Source organism: Talpa europaea (assembly GCF_964194135.1).
Source record: "Talpa europaea genome assembly, chromosome: 13".
NCBI lineage: Eukaryota > Metazoa > Chordata > Mammalia > Eulipotyphla > Talpidae > Talpa > Talpa europaea.
The window spans coordinates 94,762,620-94,783,491 of record NC_140080.1 but is presented as its reverse complement, the minus strand read 5'-3'; the positions used below and the strand labels follow the sequence as shown (position 1 = coordinate 94,783,491).

The window sequence follows — 20,872 nt, the reverse complement described above, 5'->3', positions numbered from 1 at the left end:
CACAGAAAGCACTGAAATGAATAAAGATACATTGATCTTCTTATGGCACTTACGTACCTATAAATGCACAGACCTCCCACATGGCACCTATAAGCCAACACACACACACACACACACACACACAGTGCATATATAGTACATTATATGTGGGAGTATATAAATGGTACGTGTCCATGGTATCTATAGCCGTATAAGCACATGGTATTCCTATATGTCCTTTTATACATAATTTATATACATATGGGTGAATTTTCATGCAATAATGTTAAACTGAAATTTGGCTCTTTTATAGTAAGAGCCTCCTCTCCTTGGCAAGCTGTATTTGCAGCTTGGACACGTTTGGCCTGTGTAGACATCTGAATCTCAATCCCTTAATCTGAGAGGGTCTCTGCGGCACCAATGACTTTGAACTGCAACAATGACTATTGTTGGTTCAAGTAGTGAATCTGAATTCTTAATGAAGAGGGGGAATGTCACAAACACCTCTTTTCGGCTTTCAATATGACATGACTTCAGGAATGAGCATATTGATGAGTTTGCCTGGTTGGTGAGGACACGCTGATCTGGTCAGAACTTCCATAATCTTCCAAGTTTCCAGGCCCTGTTTAGTTCTAGCCAAAATTTACTCTGGTCCCCAAGGACCTAGGTCCCAGTTCAGTCTGCCATGGGACAGGACATGTGGGTCAGCACATATATCTGTTCTAAACAGGCCACAATCAGCTCTCCTATTTCCTTACTTACTTACTCTACAGTATTTTGAGATAAGCAGAAAAGCACAGAGATTATATAGAATGAATTATTCCTCACTTGTGTCCCATTCCACTTATTCTTAGCAGCCATCATGATGTATTATTCATAATAATTTATGTGTATGTCTCCCTGTATAGACTCAAAGTCCATGCTGGCAATAAATCATTGTTTATGAAACATTATTCATTAATCTTCACATCATCATCATCTAGAGCAGTGACTGGCACAGAATAGAAGTCACTGCTCATTCTGTGCAAATGAATAAAAGGGAAACAGGTATTTTGATGAACAAATCTTGTTCCAAATTGAAATAATTCTGTGCTTTCACAAGTAGAAATTTTCATAAAAATTCTCTATAGATTTATCACTTGTATATGAATCAAAACCAGCTATCCCATTACAGTGGCTTATGAATCCCTATGATAGAATCTGTGATCATTGACCATAACATGGAACTTTAGATATCTGCATTGCCAAGTCAGGGAACACTAACACAGTTTACTCCTATATTTTCAATAAATGTCAGAATAGCAAAGAATAAGAAAAGGTGACATGAAATTGAATTTTTCTGGCCATTGAGCTTCAGAGATCATATGAGCATAAACTCCTTATATAAATTAAAAATATGAACTTATAAAACTCATCATTAACTCAAAGAATTGAGTGAAAAAATAGAATTGTATATGAAAATACTATAGCTACTTTAATCAAAGTAGAAATAAAATGTATATATTTACAGAATATTGACATTAAAACACCCAAATGACAACTACCACTAAGCAAATATTAAAAAATCTCCCAACTACTTATCAAAAACAATCCCATCTATAACAGTAACTCTATCATTAACTTTAGGATAAAATAATTTTGAAACAAGCTACATTTTCCAAGTCAATTCTAAATAATTCTAGTTTTAGCATTTATGTTATAGACTATCAAAGTTATTTGGAACATGATGCAAATTGACTCAAAAATAATTTTTTGAAACTAACTAAAAAGAAGCCAGAGAACAGTAACTTCAGCTGAATTTAAATGTTTCTGCAGATACTTACCTACTTACCAGCAAACGGTCTTTATAGTGCAGCTCAAACTAATGGGAAATATTCTTAGGAAAGTAAGATCAATTGCTTGGAAAACACTGAGACAAAGCTATCCCGGGAAATCAAATCCATAGGGGCCTATTTATTACTTCACTTTGCCTACCTTTTAGAAAAGTGTGAAACTGTCACATTTATCACAGTCTAACATTTTCATACAAAATCTGTGGCCCACTATTTTCATATACATGAACAAAATGATTTTCATCCCAACGGGAAAAAGGGCAAACTGTCTGCCATCAGAGAGCAGGAAAAGACACCTGCAGAGGGCAGGGGAGGGGGAACAGCAGGGCGCCCCAGAAGCCTCATACCTTGCTGGGGCCTCGCAGGTCGCTCTGTGATGTCGTCAAGCCCAGGCCTGTGGTGCTTCCTCTCCGTTTCCCTCCCAGGAGCTCTTCCATCTCTTTCACCTGGACCTTCAGCCTTTGATTTTCTCTCTCCAGCCCTTGTTTTTCTGTTTCAAACATCTCCCTCTGGTTCCACTCCGAGGTCTTTTCAGCCTGCAGTCTCTCTGGCTAAATGAAGGGAACACAGAGAAGCAGCTGGTCACATCTGTAATTGCAAAAGCTAAGGCACCCACAAGCAGGCCCCCCAAGACAGGTCCACGGGGTTCTGGCTCAGGACGTCAAGCTGTGCGCATAGGCAGATCCTCAGCTCTGTCCTCCCAGGACACACCCAAGGCCCAGAGACTTAAGAACACTCCTTCCTTCCCTCACCAGCCCCTTCCTTCCTTTTTATGTGATAACATTAGTTTACGACATGACATAGGTGTCAGGTGTACAGTTTCTCTCCTCAGCAGCTGTACATAACACCTCTCACCCACACCAGAGTTCCACTCACCGTCCACCATCAACCATTCTGCCCCCTGGACCGAGTCCACCCCACCCACACCCCATGGAAACCATCACTCTGCTGTTGGAGTCTAAGGGTTTGTTGTTATTTGGTTTGATCTTTGCTTTGTTTCCTTAATTTCTGCAAATGAGTGAGGTCACAGGCTACTGTCATCTTCTGACTTCTTTCATGCACCATAATCCCCTCAAGGCCCGTCCTATGTACGGAACAGTTTTCTCTGGGGATAAAAAAAAAACAACAAAACCCAAAGTCTAGCAGAGCAACTTCTGCATATTGGCAAGAGGAAACCCATGTCCAGGTGAAGGCGGCAGTGGAGGCTGAGACAGTCTCACAAACATTCACACGCACACCCTGGCTCAGTGACCACAGTCAGGAGGGAGCTGACAGCCCTGAGCTGCTTCCTGGGGACCAAGGACTCCAACCCCACCATGGTCCCCCCATCTCTCAAGATCTGCACTTAAGGAAAAAGCAATTTAGGGGCCTCGCTGGTGGTGCAGCGGTTAAGGTCAGCGCAATCAAGATATTGGCATCTACTGTGGCATGAATCCGATCCTGGGCCAGGGGTGACCCACATGGCACAACAGACCTCTCCGGTCAGGCCACTGCTCCCCTCAGCAGTACATTTTAGCAGATCCACCTGTCCTGCTCCCCGCTCTGTCTCTGGTGAATCCTCTCACCCCCTGCACCTCTGGCCTGCACCCCAGCTCTTATATACATAAACAAATAAATCTTTTTTTTTTTAAAAGGAAAAAGCAATTTAGTCAACAAGATAAACATTACACTTCAATAATATCTTTGGAAACAAATTTAGATTAAAAGTGTTTAAAACTGCTACTTCACATACATATGGTTGTACCATTATTGGAGAAAATGTTCTGTCCTGCATCTAAATGAGGCCGTTGCTTCTAAAGAACAGGAAACCAAAATGACATTCTTGGCACTAAATCCTGTTTATCAATTAAATATAATAAACTGAGGGAGTATACATTAGATGATGTGGTTTGACAGCCGGGGTGTCTGTTGAGGATATGAAGTGAAACGTGTTTCTTGATCCAATTTGGAAATGACATTACTTTAATTTTTAAGATTAATGCTTAAACATTTTGACCATCATCACATCACTTATCAGAATAAAAATAATAAAGCTGTAACAAAAAGTCACCGGCTTAGTGATGAAAAATTAATTTTAGGAGAAAAATGTAATTTTGTCCAAGGGCAAATATAATGCATTAAATGCCAAGTCTTTGTAAAATTGGAGATACTTAAATTTTATACCTAATAACTGATAACCGATAGACTGAGGCTTTAAGTAAGTAATGGATGGCATGAATGAACACATTCTAAATCTTTAACACAATAATTAAAAGAAGGAATGATTTTAACAGTAGTAAAATGAAACTTAAACAATTATGTCTAATTATATACTAGTTGCAGCTATTTGCTTGATCCACCAATTGTCTAACAAATGTATATGTCCAACACATCAAAAAGAAAAGGTTCTATAACAATTAGAATATCATAAAAATTAAAAGAAGTTTCATTTTTGTTTCCATTTTGCAAATCTCTGTTGTCAGTGTATTCTTTTCCAAGAATCATATGAAAATCCACCACCTTGAAAGTCGTTCAACTGAATGCAGATTAAAATAATGAAGGAAAAACTCTGTTACCATGTTGGCTTTCAGAGCTTATAGCAAGCAAATCTAATAATTTTATCAAATTACAATGGATTCCCATTGATTTGCATGCAGTGATTAAGAGAAAAATCCTAAAATATTTTAATCCTAACTCTAATGTACTGTGAATTTTAACTAAAGTAGGTTTTAGTGTTAAAAGAATTTCAAATAATATAGGAATTATTGAAATTATCTTCTAAATTTTTAATGTAAAAGTATATTCTAATCAGAGCTCACTGAAATATTTGTGAATTTAATGAGTTTTAATTTTATGCATAATGAACACTGAGAAAAAAATACATAAATGGCTAACCAGTGATCTGTTTAACAAATATTTACTCAGTTTCTTGTATATGTCAGGCACTAAAGAGGCACCAATATCCTACTTTCAAAATACAAATAACTATGTAAGTACCAAGCAGGTGGTAGTTCATGAAGGAGAACCCCTTGGGTACTGAGAACAACCTGCAAAATTAGGCAATCAGAGGAGGTTACCTGAAGAAAAACATTATTTAAGCCGAAACCTGAAGCTTAAGAGGGTAGCGAAGCAGAATCAAGGCAAAAGTGTCCCAATAAAAGAAGCGGGAAATAGGCTTTCGCATTAGAAGAGCCAAGAGTTGAAGCATAAAGTAGCAGGATTTGGAGAGAATATGATATGAAAGGAAATTGGACAAGCAATCCCTGGTTCTCAAAAGTAAGTGTAAATATAAGGCTCACTTGAGTTGCTTGTGGAAAATGTAGTATTGTGATTACCCCTAAGGAGAGAATAATGGATCATTTCAAGCATGTTCCTCTATGAATTCTATCTTCATCAGTGGTCATTGCATGAGACTATGTAAAGGACACGCCAAGATTCTAATCAATACCATAACTAGAATGTTTAAGTCTTGTCGAAATCTTAACTGCTTTGTCATTTTGCTCTTAAACATGGCACCTGGCACAGATATGAAAATGTTCCAGCAATACCTGTAGAAGGAAGGAATCTCCTCTACGAGAATGTCCCCCTATTTCAATTACAACAATTACACACAAAGTGAAATTAGCACAGCAAATTAGAAGAACCAATATTTACTGTACCATTAACTAACACCAAAGGATTTCTCGGTACATTTATTCTGAACTCTTACTACCCTTGTCATAGTTCCATCACATTCTGTAGTTGGAGAGTGCAGTGAGATCAAGGATTTTCAGCAAAATGACCTGGAGCTATAAGGGCTGATAGATTCCAAATTCTTTGACTCTGAGGCCCTCCACTTTCCATTTATAAAACATGGAAATTATTCCTTAAAACCTGATATAATGTTGTGAGGCAGAAATTAATTATTTAGGGGAAATTTTTATTAACTTTTCAAACTTAACCCAACTATTTCTTGTCATAATTTTGTTTTCTAAAGAACAATCTATCTCAACAGTCAATTCAAATATGACAGATCAAAGAGTGTGTTAAATTTTTAAGATGATAATCATTTTGCAAATGGACCTTGTCCACTAAAAAAACCCAACTAGAAAGCACAACATGCCTTTCTGCCTGTCAGAGAAGTCACCCAAGACCAGTGTCGATGTTCCAATAATAGATCTGAAAATATTCAAAACTGTTTTTTCAGACAAGTCAACCATAAATTCTCATTATCAATACTGTTATTTTGGAGGTCAGAAGTGAAGAGCAGGATGTCTGTGATCCTACTAGTAAGAGGTCATTCCCCGTTTACTGAAGACCTCATTTATTTCTGGCAAAGAGCTCTACATTTCCCACCAGGAGGAAACTGACGCCTAAGAGTTGAAGTCACCCTCAAAGTGGGCAGAGCCCATGGCATGGTTCTCGAGTTTATCCAATTCCAGTTCTGAGTTCTTTCCCCAGATACCTGCTGGCAGACAGCCAACTAATGTATGCATAGTCCTTACAGTAGCTCGGGGCTGACACCATTGTACTACACCACAGCAAGGCTGTCATTATGCTTTGTTTGGTTTGGATTTATTTAGGGATTGGGTCCTCGTTTTTGTCTCTACCAGCATACCATTTTAGAGGAGAGGAGATTTCTGTAGACTCGCATTCAAAATTCATGCCTAAATGCAGTCTGAATATTATTGATATCACCCCTGGATCTTTTAACATTCTTACTCTAACCTTGGGTTAGAATCACAAATAAGAATTGAAGAAACTCCTTCCTAAATCAAATGCTGTCCACAGTTCAATAGAACTCAGTGAGAGCTCATTTTCTCTTTTACCAAAAGTCAACAGAACTATGAATGATGTTAGTAATGTGTAATGTCATATATGTTTTTGTTATTTTAAATCAATGGAACACTTCTCAAAGCAAAGGTTCCCAGAAATAATTTGAAACAAAATACGTGCCGAAGTTAAGTAAAAGAAGAGGGAGCTGCATGCAAAAATAAACTTAATCCAAACACAGATCTTCCACACTTAGCAAAAATTAAATAAAAAATGGATGACAGACTTAAATGTAAAAGGCAAAGCTATAAAACTCATAGAAGATGGATAACAGAGGAGGAAATCTTGATGCCCTCAGGTTTGGTGATAACTTTTTAGATACATAATCAAAGGCATGATTCATGGAAGAAATAATTGATAACCTAGTTTCATGAAGATTAAAAACTTTGGCTTTGTGAAAGACAATGTCAAGGCAATGACAAAAAAAGCTGAAGATGGAAATATTTGCAACAGAATATCTGAAAAAAGGATGGTCATACAAATATATGAAGAATTTTTAAAGTCAGCACTCAAAAAAAAAAAAAACAAAAACCCAGACATCCCAATTAAATATGGGCCAAGATCTAAGCAGACATCTCGCCAAAGAAGAGCTCTGGAGAACAAGTGATTATATTGGAGGATGTTGCATGTCAGATGATATTGGGAAAATGCAAAGAGTGAAAAGGTGAGTTTTTACAACTCTCCTGCCAAGTTTTGATGTGCTGCAGTGGATTTCCCATAAACTCAGTAAGGCGTGAAACATCACAGAAGCATCACCTACTGAAGTGGATAAGTGAAATAGTGCAGAGCTTGTAAAATGAGGATCTTGTTCCAATAGTAACAGGAACAAGAGGGTAGATGACACGTATAATAGGACTTAATTTTGTCATTCACCAGTGACATCCTTGCATTGTCTGATGCTAGTAGCAAACATGCACACACAATATGCTGGATGATGCATTAGAAAAATGAATACATTATAAGAAAGTTACAATTAAGTAAGCCATGAAAGTAGATCTTTGTTTCTAAAATCTCCCCTAGAAGTAAATTAAAGAGTAGACGAACTATCTTGGCCTTTGAGTTGCCAAAGAGATCTCATCAATTTTGGTAGCTGTCAGTATCCAAAGAACATGAAATATGCTGATACTGCCTAAAATGAAGTTTTCCACTCAACTGAGATAATATTTTGCCACTCATTAAATCATATATTCAATTTATTTAAGTAATTAACCACTTTACGTAGAAGTTAGAGTGACAAGTATGTGTTGTGAAGGTTCAGGCAGAACAGAAAGTTTAACTCTCATTATTAACACTGGGTTGTAAGTGAGAGAAAGTGTTTATCTGATTTACATAAGGAGCACAGACAGAAAGGAGATGGTGGAGCGAAGATCTGGAGAAGAAAGCTGAAAGTAAATTGGCGGCCAAAGGTCTAGAGAGCAAGAGTGACTGGGTGTAAAAATTTCATGTTTTAAGTATGTTGCTTATTTACTTTTTAGGAAATTAGATGAGAGAGTTAACACTGATGAATTCTTTAAAAAAAAAAAGGCATAATGAAGAATCAAAGCTATTTTTCTTGTTTATCAAACCAGAATTATGCAATTTAATTTTACATTATAATTTCATTGTTCATGTCATTAAAAAGATTAATATTGTAATGAAAGGTGTTAATTCCTTCCATTCATTTTTAACCAAAGTCGGTACTTTTACAGGCTCTCTTTCACTGCTGACAGCTCTCTTGCTAAGTCAAATGTCCTGAGGCGAGTGACTTTGATCCTGTTCTGTGTTTCTTCTCTGTTTACCAATCACTGTATAAAAGTTACTTGATACACACACACACACACACACACTGATATACTTATATATATATATTTTTTTTCTTTTCCTGGTATATATGTAAGTTTAAAGTAGCTCTAAACTCTCATGAATTATATATTTTTTAAGATTACTTTGTGTTTTGTAAATAATCATATCAACATTTAATTTACAATTCTCTTTCCAATTCTTATAATTTCATTTTTCTTCTTTGCTGAAATTTCTGGCATCTCAAGTAGAATGTTAACTAAAAAACATAGCATGCTTCTTCATCATTAAACAAAATATTTGTTCTCAAATCTAGCTACTCAATCAAATTTGAAAAGTTTAATTACTTGTGTGTTAAATTGTTTCTGCCTATAATCACAAATTGAGTTGTAGCAACTGTTTTCTATGTAATCTTTGAGATAATCACATAATTGATTTTTCTTTTACTCCAGTGTGCTAATTTACACAATAGATAATTTAATGTCATAGTGTACTTTCCATTCCTGTGACACATCAGTTTTTTGGATTCACTATGAGATTAAGATTATGTGTATTTAATTACTATTTGTGCCCTTATATTTATATGCAATGGACTATAATTTTCCTTTATAGTATCCTTGTCTAGATGCAGTAGGGTTAAACTAAAATGATAGAAAGAGTTGTAAGATTTTTCCTTTTATTTTCTTTTATGGAAAATAATCTAAAAATTGAAATTATCTGCTCTAAATAGTAGAACTTAATCATAAAGCATCCTGATGCTAGACTTTTATTATAAGAAGAGTGTAATTCATTAATTTTTAATTTATTTCATTTAATGTTACGAATTTACCAGGCTTTCTATTTCTATAAGAGTCATATTGAATAAGGTATATTTTTCTGGTCAATAATTCATCTCATATAAGATATTATTTTTGTAAGTAGATCCCTTCTTAGAGTTTCCTTATCTTCATAAATTTCTGTTCTATCTAAAGCTGTGTCCCATTTTTATTACTAGTCTTCTAATGACACCTTCTTGATTAATTTTACCTAAATTTTATTTTCATTTATTTTTAAAGATTTATTTATTTATGCATACAAGAACTGGGTTGTAGACCAGAGGTGTGGGGGAGTGAGAAGATTCGTCAAAGAGAATGGGGAGCAGAACAGGCAGATGTACTGAAATACACTCCTGAGGGGAGCAGCAGGGAGAAAGGAGAGGTCTGCCGTGCCATGTGGGTTACTCCCTGGCTGGGGATCGAACTCGTGCTGCAGTGGCTGGCGATAGCTTGATAGCTGTGTCTTTAACCCCTGAGCCATCAGGGAGGCCCTTATTTTCAATTTTTTTAATAACCAATTTCTGGCTTTTCTGATTGCTTTTATTCAACATTTTAAAATTTTATTAATTCCTCTTTCCTTCCTTCTACATTCATTTTAATTTTTCTGCTAGGGTATTAAGGATTACTTTTTTGCCTTTGGTATTTGGTTATTGTAGGTACTCCAAGAAGAAACTGTGCAATGGGATTTAAAATGCAATCAGCTTAGGAGGAGGGAATGTGTATGCAAAGAAATGGAACAGGAGCCAGGAGAGGCAGCAATTAGTCAGCCTGTATCAGGACTCACTTTGAGGGACAGACGCTGGGCAGAAAGTTTGGGGTGGAAGCACCTACCAATGTTAGACCATGTATGTGAAGGGATAGTAGAATTGTAGTTTTTTCAAATACCAATTATTATAACAATTATAATCAATTCAGATAAAGATCATCCATGTGTGACAAAATCTTAGATAAAAGGTGGCCAAGGGGTTAAGTCTCAGTGCTACCAATGCCATGATCTGAGTTTCATCCCTAGCCAGCGAGCTAAGCCACATGTGGCACAGCAGACCTCTCCTGTCTCACCCGCTGTGCCCCTCAGCAGTGTATTTCAGTAGATCCGCCTGTTCTGCTCCCCACTCCATCTCTGGTGAATCCTCTCACCCCTACATCTCTGGCCTATACCCCAGCTCTTGTATGCATAAATAAATAAAATAAATCTTAAAAAAAAAAAAAGCCTAGGTACTTCTAACAGCAAAGGAGATAAACAATGGTGATGCTCTGTCTTCCAAATACTAATCACATCTATGATTTCCAACTTGGGGTAGACACTTGGCAAAAGAGTCCCTCTCTCCATTTTACAGTGGGGTATACATCAGGTCAACAGCCAATGGACTGGTCTGTGTCCGGTACATTGAATATATATGTCCAGGGACCAATGGGGAAAGTTGGCTTGGTTCTTTTCATCGTTACTCTCAGTTTCTCACCTATTATTTCCAACGCTTGCAGAATTTTAATTATATTTGAGCAGCGATGAATTGAATTCTGGTCAAACATGTTATGCACTAGACACTATAAATATGTAATGATTTTGGGATATTTTGATGGTTTTAGTCTATATTAGCAAGGTTATAAATTTCAGATACTTGTCAAAAATATTGTTTTCAATTTTGATAGTAACATTAGAGGTTTATTTAAGTGTAGCTTTACATCTGCAGTTTACATTTTCTGTTCTAGAAGAAATAGGCGCTCTCTCAAATGTGAGTCAGTTAAAAAGATCGATTACTCAAATATGTCAGCGAGCCAAAGTCCTCCACGAACATTTGTCCAAATTTAAAAACAAATGTCAATGCCTATGGATTGATTACACGAGAATCTTCAACTCACCTGACCTTTTTACTGAAAAATTCTTAGACATTTATGGTAGACGAAAGAATTTCCCAAAAGATTTGATAAAGGTCAAAGTATAGACCTGTGTATTATTTGAAATTTCATTTCTAATAATTATTTGTGACCAGAATTCAAAATCACTTGCAAGGGAAAATGTAAGTGGTTTTCATCTAAAGCCAGGCAAATTTTCTATCACACTATTTTCCTTCCAAATACACACTTGCCCACCTCCTCCCTTCCACAAGATGAAATAGATGGGGGAAGAAAGCAGCTCATTGTGGGACATCCACCCACTATGGAGGCCATGAAGAGTTACCTTACTGCCTGCAGCCAAGCCGACAGGGGAATCACAAGCCTGTTTTGAAGCCCAGCTTCACACTCACTGGCCCGGAGGCCTTGGGTACATTCTGAAATAGCTCTTTTCTCAGTGTTAAGTAACTTCAAACTTACATGTGCCACCTTCATCTTTCCCTAGTAGATTATAATTGAATTAATGACAGACTTAGTGATAATTGATTTAATTTCTACTTTAATTCCAATAGAAAAAACTAAAAGATTATCTGCTTTAAATACCTAATCCAGTTAATTCACACATACTCAGTTAAGATACTATTTGCCTTCAATATATTCTCCAAGGAAAGGTGATAAAGGTAAAAAATAGTAACACTAAGGAAGGGAAAGCAAAAGAAGAAGTTTTCTCTGATACGTCCTCCAAACTCTTAATTTCTATTAGATCATCAGAGTTCCAATTTATGTTCAATGAGGCGTGCTAATTTAAGTTTGTTTATTTACAAGTTTTCTGCTCCTGGAATGAGATTTCTCAGGTGATCAGCTTAAACAATAGGGAACCTTAAATACTGAACTCAATTACTTGTCACTGAAAACTTCCGGTTATCAAATTTCTTATCTGTAAGATAAGTCTTGTATAACTTGGATTGGATGATTTATCAGGATCTTTTTTGAGTTTTAACTTGTTCTCTTACAAACTACTTGTGCAATTTTATTTTGAAAGCAAAGTTATAAATGCACCTGGTATTAAAAAGTAAATAATTGTTATTTATGTAAGAGCAGGTTAACATTCCAGCCTTTAATTTTACTGATTTCTGCTCCCCACAATCAATTTTAACATTCCAGCTGTGTCCTCCAGTCTTTTCTTTGTATACATGAACACCGCTCTTTCAGTTTTAGATATGATAATCAAAATTCTAATGCTGGGATAACCATCAGCTGTCTTTCTTCTGTCAGCATTTGGGACTTGAAGTAAAGTGAATGAGAAAGATCAGACTTGCTTAGAAAGGGGTGGAGTGCCAGGAAGGGCACTGAGCAGGTTTCTATGATCCACGATCCACGCAGACGGGTAAAGGAGACTCCTGGAGCCCTCAGTGGCTTTCACAGGCTTTTATTGAGCTTTACATGAATTGCAGCAACCAGGTACACAGCAGGCAGGGGTGCCTGGGGCCAGGAGGGCTGCAGGCCTCCAAGCCCCCAGCAAATCTTTACTCTGGGCTTCTCTGGCCTCTTTCTCCCTTTCTCTCCCTTCCCTGTCTCTTTCTCCTGCCTCTGCTTCCCTTCTCTTGGTGACTATATCGCAATATTCCTCCCATGGCCCACAGAAGTAAACAACACAACAAGGTAACAGCTGAGGGTGCCTCATCAGGCCCTGGCAATCCTCATGGTGGGAGGGCAGAAAAGCCTGAAAAACCATTTACCCTACAGGGAACATGTCCCAAAATTCATGGCGAGAAAAGACCCTGGATGTGCTTTCTCTGTGCTATAGAGCATGAATCTAGAGTGTCTGAGATAATAATAATCTTGTTTATTTTCTTACCCAAGTGGCTCATTCAAATTTCCTCAAGTGTAGTAATGCAAAACCTGCTCTTGTAGTACAAATAGCTGTTATTTGTTTTTAGGATATTTGATCATTTTACTATTGTTAGAATGATAATGATAGTTAAATGTTTACTATATTGAAAAATGAAGCATTTCCATCATCACGTGCTGTATCATTTAACAACATGATTATAAACATTTTTGCTTGGTTTATATAATTAAGCTTAATACACTAATATAGGAGATTTATATCCCCAAAAATATGCCAAAAATTCAAAACAATAAGATGAATAAATATTTAAAATATTTAGTGGATTTATGGTGGTGTCAGTTAGCATCATATAGTGGTGAAGAGTGTGAGCTTCAAGTCTAAAGTTGTGTTTCACTAGTAAGGAAACCTTGAGATCATTCTTAAACTCTAAACTTCCTAGGCTTTCTCCTCTATAAATACACACACACACACACACACACACACACACACACACACACACACCCCTGATGGTATTCGATCATAAAGAAAACATGTGTGTTTTAATAGATATGTGTGCCTCTTCCATTATTTTTCAGTATTTAAGGCAAAGATACATACATTAAATCACTTTTCTTTTTTTGGACCATATCTTTTCCTTCTATCCATGCTAACTTCCAAACTGCATCCTCTACTTTTTATAAGAATTACCCTTTGACTGATAGCATAATTTGGAAGAATAATTGTCTTGATTTATCACTGGCCTGATTTATTTCTACAGTAATGCAATTATAATTGTGGTAGTTATTACAAAGTCTAAAGTCAGAGACACAAACGTGAATGAAACAAAATTTTTCTTTTTTTTCCAGGGTGCTTGAATCCTTGCTAAATTATACAGAGAAAAAAAAAACCCTCAAAACCTCAGCCTACAAGACTTATTAATTCCAGAATCACTGTTTTGAACTTGTACAGATCAATACTGAAAATAAAAACCAATGTGTTCCATCACTGTTAAAAACAATTGAAGTGCCAGTCACCTGTGTTTATGAGGATTTAAAGGAAATATGAGAAAAGTTTTACTAATTCATAATTTATAGAAGCTATCAAACTAATTCATAATTTATAGACGTTATCAAACTAATTCATAAATTTATAGAAGTTATCTAACTAACAGCATATGCCACTGCTTAAATAACTAAAATACAGGAGAATTTCTAATAATACTTAAAAACAAATCTTACCTTCAGTCAATACAGTAAGAAGTTCGGAGGGCACTGAATTTCTTCTATTAACTCCTGAAAGTTGGGTAAGAATTGGGCTTATCTTGATGGCTTCAGTTGATAACTACTATTTCTTGAAATTCTCCCTTTTTAGTTCTTGAAACTCTTTTATTTATTTATTTATTATTTTTTTAATTATAAATTTTATTTTTATATTCCCCATACAATTGTGACCCCCTTATTTTGACCCCAATCCCTCCCCTCCCCGCCCCTCACCCGTATATTTGTTTGTTGATTTTGATTTTTACTTTCTTATAGTTATTCTTTTTCCTGGTCCCTTATTTAAGTTTTCTAGATCCCTGCTATGAATGAGACCATCCGGTAAGAGTGGGCACATATGAGATCGCTGTGCTTGGAATACCTAAAATGCAGTCACATACAGAAGACATCAAATCATATTTCAAATGGGGGGAGACAGTGATAATCACCCCACATTTTAATTTTTTTTCTTCCAGCCACACAGAATGTTGAAACCAAAGGCTCTCCTTTTTTTGCTAGGCATTTTATCTTTCTCCTCATCCATTCAATGCAGAGCCTGTTTTGGGGCACACGCCAGTGGTCACCCACTGCCACAGAATGAAGCCAGGATCTCCACCATCTAAACGACACCCTCTCTCCCTTTCCTGTCCTGTTCACATCAACCTTTTGATGGAAGCAAAGTGTGATTACTCATCTGCTTGAAGGCACCTATTTTCAGAACGTCTCTGTTAATACAAAAACATGATTTCTTTTTTTATTTATCAATGTGTTGGTCGAAATACACATCTATATATAATTTTGGGGGCATATTTTCACCCCTGCAGTGTGCACATGCTTCTCCCACCCCCCACCCAGCCCCCATGCCAATGTCCCGTCCCTTTCCATCCCTGCTCCTGCCCGCAGTCACTTTATTCCCTTCGGTAACCATTACATTTTTCACAGTCTAAGAGCTCTGTTTGTTGCGCTTTTCCAGTGAGTGTTCTTTGGCTATTTATATTCCACACACAAGTGAAACCATCCGGGATCTGCCTTTCACTTTCTGACTCATTTCACTCAGCATCACCACCAAAAGATCCATCCTTTTATCCCAAAGGCACTATTTTATCTTTCTAAATAGCTGAGTAGCGCTGCACTGAGCATGCAGGCCACAGGTTTTTTGTTTGTTTTTTTAAAGATTTATTTATTCATTTATGAATAGAAGAACTCAGGTGCAGGCCAGAGGCGTGGGGGTGAGAGGCTTCACCAGAGACAGAGTGGGGAGCAGAGCAGACAGATCGACTGAAACACACTGCTGAGGGGAGCAGGTCTGTGGCGTCATGTGGGTCAGCTCCCTCGCCGGGGAACGAACTCAGGCCGCAGCGGTGATAGCACTGATACTCAACCCTTTGCCACCAGGGAGTTCCCTGCAGTTTATCCAGCAGTCTGTCTTGGCATGTAGCTTGCTTCTGTGCCTGGCCTGTTGGTGACCCTGGGACCACACACATTGTGTCACGGAGTTTCCACATCATCTGGGTAAATCCCCAGCAGTGTACAGCTGCCTCACGTGGAGTTTCTGTCTTTATTAAAGGTATGGCCAATTCTGTTTTCCATGGAGGTTGCCCCAAATTATATTCCTACCAACCGTGGATGAGCATTCTTGAAAACTTATTTTCTAAGGGAAACATTTTGAGGACAGCCATAGGAAAGTTCTAAGTTAAATATCTCTAATACAAGAGTATTACTCGAGTGGAGATTGGAGTCCTTGATAAATGCAAGCATTTCTAACAGTTTTAGTAAAGCAGTTTGGAATTAGAATAAAGAGTAATAATCGATCTGACAACATAAAAATGGAAATAGCATATGAAGATGAATCTGCTGAGCTCTCTTGTTGCCCCTGTGGAAAGCAGTAAACAGATTTCTAAATGATTATAGAAAATTCACTTGCTCGAGAGGCAAGAAAAGTCACAGATGGAGGTGTGTGTCCTGCAGGGAGCGAGAGCCGGAGGCAGCACAGCGCCGTCCCAGGTGGCCTGGGGACTTGAAGGTCGCAGAGGGTACCTTGGAGTGAGCACTCAACTGTACAGCAATTTCTAAAGAAGGGGGTTGGGCTGATGGCGACACACACTAGCATTTAAGAGCCGTGATTTATGCTTCTATCCATGCCCACATCACAGTGTCGAGTAGACTGATCGCCACCAGAAGATAGAAACTTACAGGTAACAACAAAAAAATGCTCAGACTGCAATGAAATCACCAATCCAACTTAGCATTTCTCAATAGCGAGTCATCTGGAAAAGGTACTATTGGGGGACTATGCCAGCAATTGCATTTTAAATACTTTTTCCACCTTACACAATTCAAAATCTTTTTGAAAAAAAAAAATCTGTTACCCAAAGCACTTAATACTTTCTGGATAAATGATCACAGGCTTTTTATCCATTATTCAATTTTATATTTATCAGTTTTCTGTACATGCAGGACAAGTGACAGTTTTAGTCATGGATAATTGGACTATTTAGGCTTGTATTTCTCTAAATGACCAGAATTCATTTTTTAGTGTGACAGTTTGATTTTCACTTTTTGCAGCATATTACTTTTCTCTAATGGTTTACTTATATCCAATCTCTTTTTATAGATTCTGTTTCATGATTTCTGTCAGTATCAACCCAGAATGTGCCAGAATGCTTAAATTACGGACAGACTTCTAAATTAACCTGCTTGCCACCATCAATACCCTGTTTCAAAATTATATAACCATTTCTGATATATTTGCAGTATTCTCAATAATCCAAATCTCTTTGCTAGAACATGTAAATAGGAAGTATGAGATCGAAAATTTTCCAATGAACTCAGGTCAATACCTATTGAGGCAATTTCAGAAAATTAAATTAGGATGGCATTGGAGTTCTAGTTATACAACACCCGTCTAGTCAAAGAGGATACTATCTAACTAAATAAATAAAATAAAATAAATAAAATAAAATAAATAAAATCTTAGGTATGTCTTCATCTACAATGTCTAAACAGCCAACTGCAATGTCTAAACAGCCAGCTGCAATGTCTACAATGTCTAAACAGGCAACTCCCCAGCCTCACACACACCCCTACTACACAGCTTCTGCGCAGTGGAAATAAGCTCTCACTTATATGACTGTGGGTGAGTTTTGATGTCCCTGGTTGAAGGGAGTTCTGCGAGGGTGGATCCATTTCTACGTCACAGGTCATGGAATACATATTCCCTGACTCAACAGAGAAGCTATAAGGTGTTTGCAGATCAAACCGCCCCCTCAGTTACTGTCATTTCCTGCTAAGATGGTGGTTTCTCCCCGACCTGCTGGCGGCTTCACATGTGGTTCTGAGCTCCACCTCACGCTTCCTGGCTGCTACTATGCACCCTTCACCCCTCATTCCTGGCCTCTTCTGTGTGCATTTGCATAGATGGTTGTACTTGACCTAGAAAAGCCTACCATGGCCAGCTCTCCCTCACAATGGCAACTCCTCATTGCCAAATTCACTGGAGGTGTCTGGTAAGTATTTGTTGAATAAATGATTGAATAAGATATTGAATGAGTCAATGAGCATATGAACTATTTATTTTTATTGTCTTATATTTTAACTTCACTATTCCTGCAAGAGAATTCCAGATGTTGCTCATATAGAGAAAAGTTCTGCTTTTAAACTCCAATGAATGACACAATTTGGGGGTATGGAAAAAATTATGTAACAGTGGCCTCCCAAGTGGCACAGGGGTTAAAGTCTCAGTGCTATCAAGCTATGGCCAGCCACTGTGGCCTGAGTTCGACACCCAGACATGAAGCTACCCACATGGTGCAGCAGACCTCTCCTGCCGCCTGCTGCTCTCCTCAGCAGTGTACTTCGGTCCTTCTGCCTGCTCTGCTCCCCGCTCTGGCTCTGGTGAATTCTCAGTTTGATAGGTGAATTCTCAGTTTGATAGGTGAATTCTCAGTTTGATAGGGACAGCTTGATGTGGACAGCTAGCTTTGTGTTTATGTTGTCTGGGATTTATTAAAGTTTTTGCATGTGAGGGCCTCCCCGGTGGCGCAGCGGTTGAGCGCTGGGTTGTGAAGCTGCCCGCAGCCTCTGCAGCGCTGGTTCGATACCTGGCTGCTCCCCGGCCACTGGAGGAGGGTCCCACATGGCGCGCAGACCTCTCCTGCCGCCCGCTGCTCCCCTCAGCAGTGTACTTCGGTCCTTCTGCCTGCTCTGCTCCCCGCTCTGGCTCTGGTGAATTCTCTCACCCTCCCGCGCTTCTGACTGTATCCAGTGCTTGCATAAAATAAATAAATAAATCTTAAAAAAAAAAAAAAGATTTAAAAAAAAAGTTTTTGCATGTGAATGTCCTACATTTGGAAATTTTTCACCCATTAATTCTGGGAGCACTAGCCATCCTCGCGTGTATCCCCTCTCCTCCTGGCTTCTGTTGGCAAAAAGCTTGATCTCTTGTTATCCACCCATCAGTCTCCTCCACACCTGCCAGCAAAGTCTCTCTTTTTTGTTTCATACATTTTCTTTCTGGCATTCCAACCGGATAATTTTTATTGTTCTGTATTCAAGTTCAATGTTTTTTCCTCTGTCCCATTTGCTGACTTTTAAAAATAATTTCGGTGATTGGTTTTTTCAGTTCTGATGTTTCCATTTGTTTTTCTATTTCTCCTTCTACCCTTTATTGAGGATTACTAGTATTTTCATTTTTAAGCATGTTCATAGTCACTCATTAAACATTTTGATGATGGCCACATGAAAATCCTTCCACGTAATTAAAACATCCCTGTCATTTCAGTGCTGACATCTTTGCTCTCGATTTATGAGTAATGTTCAAATTGCATCCTGGACATTGGGGATATTATGTTATGAGGCTCCAGAACTGACCTAGACATTCTGTTTGAAATAGGATCTTCTGAAACCACTCTGGAAAGTGCAGGAGCACCACTGCCTTATCACTCTAGGTCAAGTCAAGGTAGAACTGAAGTTTCCCATAGACAGCTGATTGCAGGAGCTGATTGCAGGAGCCAAGTGAGGCTAGGAACATCTGCAGCCTGACAAAGCCAAAAGTCTTGGATCCCCACTCACTTAGCTTTTGCTAATAATGGCTGAGATGGGGCTCCATTTTCACTGTGATAATTGAACACAGTAGAGTAGCTATTTTCTAAAAGATTTTGTCTTGCTAAGCTGAACATTCCCAAGAAGACTTCAGTTGGGTTTTCTTTTGATTGTTTTGATTTTTGTTTTGTGCCTGTTGGTGTTTCTAGGCTGCTGGTGTGTATAACTCCTATTCTGAGATATATGTGGCAAAAAGAAAATCTGGGAAACTCATTCCAGTGTCATTTCTTTTTTGTTTAAAGATTTATTTATGCATACAAGAACTGGGGTACAGGCCAGAGGTGTGGGGTGGGGGGTTGAGAGGATTCACCAGAGACAGACTGGGGGACAGGGGAACAGAGCAGGCAGAATGACTGAAATACACTGTTGAAGGGAGCAGCGGGCGAGGCAGGAGAGGTCTGCTGCGCCATGTGGGTAGCTCCCTAGCTGGGGATTGAACTTGTGCTGCAGTGGCTGTGGATAGCTTCATAGGTTGAGTCTTAACCCCTTGCACCACCAGAGGCCCCTATAGTGTCATTTCTTGAGCCCCAAATTCCCTAAGGGGTATGACTCTTCAACTTCAAGTTCAGTGTTCAACTGAGTGTTCAACTAAGAGTTAGTATTTAGCATTTTTTGTTTTACTTAATGGGTTAAGTAGCAAAAAATATGTCTGCTCCATCTCCCCAAAATGAAACAGGAATAGTATGTAAATGTGTGGGAGGGTGAGAAAGGAGCAAACCATAAATAAGCAAAGAAGAAATCAAAATCCCCAATAATTTTACAGTGAAATGCCAGTTATATATTGTTTGGAATAATACAAGATATAATTATTTTCCCTTGAGAAGTGTTTTATCTCAAAAATTATGGCCTCAAAAGTGTAAAGGAGTGTTTACTGATTATGAGTTTGCTTTCAAGCAGCAGATTATAGGAAGATGTCCTGGTTTCCTGATTATAAAATGCCAGTTGATTTTCATTCTAAATAAACTCATTTCCAGTTCAAAGGGCCTTGATCTTTAAAAGGGAGAAAAAATTAAATGTATCCAGCATATATTTGCATATATGCACTTATTGAGACATATTAATTTATCAGGTGACTCCCCGCTCAGAAAATTCACCTCTTTACACATGAGAGAGAAGAGTCTACTATTTAAATACCTTGAATTTCTTTTCATTTTTTAAAAATTATTTATTTATATATTTTTACACCAGAGACAGAGGGGGGAGCAGAACAGGCAGATCTACTGAAATACACTGCTGAGGGGAGAAGCAGGCAAAACAGGAGCAGGTCTGCTGTGCCATGTGGGTCAGCTCCCTGGGCTGGAATGGAACTCAGGCCACAGAGGCTGGTGATGCACTGAGTCTTTAACCCCTGCGCCCCCAGGGAGGCCCTGTCTTTTTTTTTTTTTTTTTTTTTAGCCCTGATCATCATTTGTAAGGTTTCCCTCTGTTCTTCCTATAAGTGAAATGATTTGATATTTTTCTTTTTCCTTGTGACTTATTTCTCTGAGCATAATCCCTTCGAGCTCCATCCATGCTGCTGTGAATAGCATTAAATACTTTGAATTTCCATGACCAATCAGATTTCTAAAAGGGGAAGAGCATCATCCTCTTCGTAGGAGTTCCAAAAGAGATTAGGCAGATTATGAAATAAAACGGAACACATTCATCAGGGGGAGG

The 20,872-nt window shown here is 38.1% G+C and overlaps 1 protein-coding gene across 1 annotated transcript in view; it reads right to left on the bottom strand.

Moving 5' to 3' along the window:
- Positions 1-363: 363 nt before the first annotated feature.
- The window catches only part of CCDC102B (coiled-coil domain containing 102B), a gene marked incomplete at both ends in the record, with an annotated part of 58,934 nt that continues 38,425 nt past the window's right edge, over positions 364-20,872 (bottom strand). Inside the window, 2 exons of the mRNA XM_084252717.1 lie at positions 364-453; positions 2,159-2,362. Coding sequence (XP_084108843.1) covers positions 364-453; positions 2,159-2,362 — 294 coding nt within the window. The remainder of the gene's footprint in view (positions 454-2,158; positions 2,363-20,872) is intronic.